This window comes from Nannobrachium achirus (genome assembly GCF_963921795.1).
Source record: "Nannobrachium achirus genome assembly, chromosome: 16".
Taxonomy (NCBI): Eukaryota; Metazoa; Chordata; class Actinopteri; order Myctophiformes; family Myctophidae; genus Nannobrachium; species Nannobrachium achirus.
The window spans coordinates 22147576-22153260 of record NC_137823.1 but is presented as its reverse complement, the minus strand read 5'-3'; the positions used below and the strand labels follow the sequence as shown (position 1 = coordinate 22153260).

Sequence of the window (5685 nt, the reverse complement as noted above, 5' to 3'; positions counted from 1 at the left end):
TGCTTTAGCCGCAAATTGCAACACTATTTGATTTGGTTCTAGGCTTAACATAATTCTTATAAATATGTTTGTTTTTGTGGCACCAGTAAACCACTTCCGCTGCGATGCTCTATTATATGCATCTAATATTTCTCAGCGGTGCTAACCACTCCTACATCTGTGTACGTCCGGACTGTGATTGGTCAATGATTGGTGTCTGTTATTGTCCTAGCTTTGCAGGACGTTTAATGAAACTAGAAAAGCAGTTCCTACAGAAACAGTGTGGGCTCGCTGAAAACACACACAAAGTATAACAGTAGAAAATGAACACATCCCTCCTCAGATGGACTTTCGATTCAGCTCAAGCCCAAGCAGTAATATGAATGGTAAGACAGAATTGATTTCCCAGAGGAATCCAATGGGAAACCTTTTTTTTATCTCAAAAAGTAGGCTATAAATAAACATTTGTAAAGAGAAAAATACAAGCAACAATAACTGCGTAAGATTGAACAAAATGTCTAGCACAAAGAATTTGGAAGTAGTAGGATGCCAAAAAAGTGGCCGAATAAATATAAATTGAGGACAACTAGTGTGTGCTGCTAGCTAAAGTGAGCCGGCAAATATCACTGTTTGGCTTGCTTTTGGAGTTAGTTGCTTATTGCTCTCGTGAGAGAGGTAAACACTACCAACATACTTTACTTTACTTACTTGCCCTAATTGACACGGTTGTTTACATTACGAAACAGCAAAAGATAATATACTGTATTAACACTTCAGAAAACGATAAATTAACAAACCACTCAAACAATGTCTCATATTGAAATTCCCTTCGGTTCTGGTTTGGCCCGGTGACATCAGCAATGACACCACCAAGCGTATAAAAGTGAAGAAACGCTGGGGGGTGTCGTGACATTGACAGACGTCAACATAGTATTTCCTTGGAGCCTTAGGCACCAATAATGAATGTTAGCCAAGGTGGGGATGAGACGGAGTTGTCTGTTAGAAACGGCTCCTGCTCCTTGCACGGAGCAGAACACTTCCGCTACCGCCTTGAAGATGTCCTTTCGGCGCTCCAACAACCATGACAAGGTGAGGAGAGTTGTGGCCGAGGAGGGCTGGAAACCTGGAAACCTCACTGCCAGCGGCGGCCCTCTGAAGAACAAGGAAAGCAACAAAGAGGAGGAAGAAGCAAAGTCCAAGAGCAGCTCTAGCAGCAATTCAAGGGCACAGAGAATCAACCCCGGAACACACAAGAATAAGAAACAGAATGCCGGGTTGGAAAGTGCAAGCACGACTGCCACTCTGCTGAACAAGGGGGCAGAGAGGAGCCCGACTAAAGACAGACAGCCACGCAAAATGGACCAGCAGCAGAGCAACTATGTCGTCCGGTACAAGAACCTGAAGCAGGGCATGGATGAGATGTATGTCACCTGTGACTCGGACCAGAGCACCGCAGAATGCATAGAGGTGCTGCAGTTGATGAACACGGGCTCGCGCGACTTCGAAGCTCTCAGAGACAGGATCCAGCTCGCAGCTACCCGAAGCAGACTCAACTCAACCTACTTAGCCCGGGAAGAACACAAGTCCAGCCCCTCGGCTCACCAAATTGCCACCTCCCCAAGGGCAAGCCTATCCCTCAACTTTGGTGGTCCGCCATCCATGCCGGCTGCAGCTCATCTCTCCCACACAGGCCTTAGCTGGGCTGACCGGGTCAAGAGCTCCCAGTCCCTTCCAGTCACCACTAACACTTGCCCCGCCAAGCCTTTGTCCGCTGCCATTACGGCCAAGGTGAGCTCAGTGGTGGTGTCCAAGCAGGACACCACCACCAAGGACAGCCATCCACGGTGTGAGCCGCTGCAGCAAGTCCAGCTTCCCTGCCCCCAGGGCAGCGTCGGGGCCTGTTCGCTCTCCGAGCAGCCGGTCCCTGTGGAGCCTGCCCCCTTGGAGGAAGGGGACTCTGACAGAGGGCCCATGATGGAGCTTCCCACGGAGCGCATGCAAGGTGCTGGACGGTGCGATGACGTGTTCTGCGGTAACATGCCCTCCCCCAATTCAGCACCCACTCCTCCCCAAGCATCCCGCGACTCGACCCCATCTTCAGCCCCCATGCCGACTCCACCCGCAGCCCTGACCCCGACCCCGCCTGTCATGGTACACAACTCTGCCCTCTCCCCGTCCCCAGACCAACCTCTGACGGACACGTCCTGCACGCCACCTGCCCAGGGAGACGGCGGGACTGCGGGGGGTGCGTCGCAGGACGCAGCAACATCTGCCCCAGGACAGGCTGAGGCTCCCGTGATATTGGAGATTGTATTGGACTCCACAGAGTCTTTCACTCCCAAGCCAGAGGTCCTGGCTAAGAACGAGCCGCTCGCTGTCCGTTCGGAGCGGCCTGACGAGGACGCGATTGTCAGTGCCATTCCAGAGGTAGAGCAAATAACCGTAGAGATTCAGGCCGAGAATGATAGCCTGGAGCGTGAAAACGAGGAGGCTCTCGCCAGCGCCATTGCCGAGGAGGAGCAGCTAACCAGAGAGATTCAGGCCGAGAATGATTACCTGGAGCAGGTCAATGAGGAGGTCATCACCGGTGCTGAGGAGGATCAGCTAACCGGTGAGATTCAGACTGACGACATGGAGACGGACAATGTAGTCTACTTCTCTGCCAGCGTTCTCACTGGAGGCTGTGGACTGAATCTGGACTGGAACGATATTGTGCGTGATTATGAAGCCCGCGAGCCATGGCGTCGGAGCACATCGTGGGGAGACATTGTGGAAATGGAACCCTCCCGGCCTCCCGGACATGGGATCTACATGCACGAGAAGTTCTCCAACCCTCTGTCCCGCAGAGGTTCCATTGCCGAGTCCATGAAGAAATGCGAAGCGAGGCAACTGAACGCTCAACAGAATAGGCACAAGATCAGGGAGGAGAAGCTGCTGAACCTGCAGAAGCTCCACGATAGGCACACAGTGGTGCGCAAACATAGGGAGGCGTTGCTGGAGGAGCGTCGGAGGATAATGGAGGAGAAGCAGTTGAAAGCAGAGTTCAAGCGCGAGCTGCATCTCAGTGCCATCGTAAAGAAAGCCCAGGAGGAGGATGCCAAGGTGAACGAAATAGCATTCATCAACACACTGGAGGCCCAAAACAAGAGGCACGACGCCCTGGTCAAGCAGAACGAGTACGAGCAGCGTCTCATGGACCAGCAGGAGGAGAGACACAGGAGACAGGAGGAGAAGCACTCCAGAGACCGGGCCGTGCAGGAGCGCAAGCGCGCCCTGGAGGCAGAGCGTCAGACAAAGATGGAGGAGATGCTGATGAAGAGAAAGGAGCAGGAGCTGCGCATTGAACAACAGAAGCAGGAGAAGGGACGCGTGAGGGAAGACGCGGCTCGGGAACGGGCGAGAGATCACGAGGAGCGCATGGCCGCCCTGAGCGCCGCGCAGCAGGAGGCCACGGAGGAGCTGCAGAAGAAAATCCAAATCAAGTTTGACGAAAGCACCCGCCGGCACATGGAGCAGCTGGAGCAGAGGAAGGAGAAGGCGGCCGAGCTCAGCAGTGGCAGCAGATATGCCAACGTCGACCACCCCCCCAAACTGACCCCGTACGAGTGCAAGAAGCACTGTACGCTGTGTAACGTCGTCATCACCTCAGAGGTGCACCTGGTCAGCCACACCAAGGGCAAGAAGCACCAACAGGCCGTCCGCGACAACAGCAGCATCCAGGGACGAGAGCTCTCCGAGGACGAAGTGGACCATCTGTCGTTGAGGAAATACATTGTGGATACAGTGACGGACGCATCCACCTCTTCGGAGAGCACGAAGGACAGGGAGGAGAGGCAGAAGGCGAGGAAGAAGGCAAAGAAGCTCCATGCGAGGATGAACTCCAGGTCAAAGCAGTTTGAAATGGCAGTGGAGGTGAAGGCACAGGTCTCTGACTCGCCGTACAGGAGGGAGCTCCAGCGCCTGGTGAAGGTACTCATGAAGCAGCTTCAAGTCAAGGACGGCAGCCAGTGGGTGAACAGCACGGTGTCTGGTGTGAACAGAACCTTAGGGGAGATCTCTTGCATCCTGGAGAAACAGAACAATGCAGATCAGGTGGCCTTCCAGCTGGCAGGGGGTTTCTCGGCTCTGGAGCTCATTCTTCAGGTCATCACGACCGTCTCCACACCCGCTGCAGCGCCACCCATGCCGCTCAAGTCCCTCTGTGCTGCCGTGAACACCTACTACCTGGCATGTTCCGGCTGCCCCCGCAACTGCTCCTATGACCTTTTCAGCAACAAAATAGCCCTGCTGATGGACCTGCTGCTTCATCAGCTAAAGCTGTACGTGCCAGGTGAGGACAACGCCGTCCTCCGGTGCAGTGTGAACCGAGAGGTGTTCGAGAGCCTGACCACGGGCTTACTGCAGACCAGCGCCACCATCCTGGGGCTCCTGGGGCCACTTGTTCCCGAAGACAGTCGAGAAGATGACTCTCCTGACGCCAAGGCCAAGAGCGCGGCCACAGAGTCCTTCAACACCCGTGCGCGCGACATAATCAGCTACGCGGTGAGCATGGGCTTGATTGACAAGTTGAGCGGGTGCTTCCTGTCGGTACAAGGTCCCGTAGACGAGTGTCCCAAGACGGCTTCCTTCCTGCAGCAGGCCTCGGCCCTGCTGCACAACATGTGCAAGCTGTGCTTCGCCGTGACCGGATGCGCTTCCAGTATATTTGATAACAAGCGCCAGGATCCGACTGGGCTGACGGCCCTGCTGCGGGCCACAGACCTGGTGGGGGTGGTGCACACACTCTACTGTATCCTGTTGCACAGTTCCCGGACAGAATCCGCTGCCCAAGGCCCACAGAGTCTCCAGAATCCGCCCTACTCGCCAGCGGTCATCCAGGTGGCGCTGCAAGGAGTCCGCTTCATCAACAGCTTTGCCCTCCTTGACCTCGCTGCCTTCCAGTCTGTCCTGGGAGCCGAAGGTCTTTCTCTAGCCTTCCGCCACATCGTCAGCTCCCTGCTGGCGTACTGTTCCCAGCAGTCCGTTGAAGAGCTGCTCCATGAGGTTATCATCTGCGTGGGCTACTTCACGGTCAACCACCCCGACAATCAGGCGATCGTGCAGTCGGGCCAGCAGCCGAGCGTGCTGCAGACACTGTGCCAGTTGCCCTTCCAGTACTTCAGCAAGCCGCGCCTCATGAAGGTGCTCTTTCCCACGCTTATCGCAGCCTGCTATAACAACCCCGAGAACAAGTTAGTCCTGCAGCAGGAAATGAGCTGCGAGCTGCTAGTCACTTTCATCCAGGACTGTGCTTCAAGCGCGAACGAACCGCAAGGTAAAGCAAAGCAAGGAGACCAAGTTATCACGCTGCTGGATTACTGCGAGTTGTCGCACCGCTTTCCGAGAGATCAGTGGGAATCGGCACTTACGTTTTTCCAGCAGCAATGACGGGGGTAATAGTCACACACTGTCCTCACAATGGATATATGCATGCACAATATAACACTACAAAGACCCTAACAAGGTTAAGGCAATCAAAGAAATGGTCCCAGAGCATAGTATAGCCAGAAACAATGACCTTTCCAAGTTTACCCTCAGACTCTCAGAGGCAACAGCTCCAAACCGTTAAACTGTTTAAAAACAAGGGAGGGAGCAGAGGGACTCAAGTCATGATGTTGGATTCCAACAAGTGAAAGGCCTCTTTACAAGGGAGCCGGGAACACAAGG

General features: G+C 54.3%; 1 protein-coding gene across 1 annotated transcript; it reads left to right on the top strand.

Moving 5' to 3' along the window:
- Nucleotides 1-942: 942 nt before the first annotated feature.
- Nucleotides 943-5406, top strand: LOC308300901 (S phase cyclin A-associated protein in the endoplasmic reticulum-like; the record flags this gene model as incomplete). The annotated part of the gene is made up of 1 exon (XM_080744797.1): nucleotides 943-5406. The coding sequence occupies one exon, from the start codon at nucleotides 943-945 to the stop codon at nucleotides 5404-5406; it is 4464 nt and encodes a 1487-aa protein (XP_080600923.1).
- Between the last annotated feature and the right edge of the window lie 279 nt (nucleotides 5407-5685).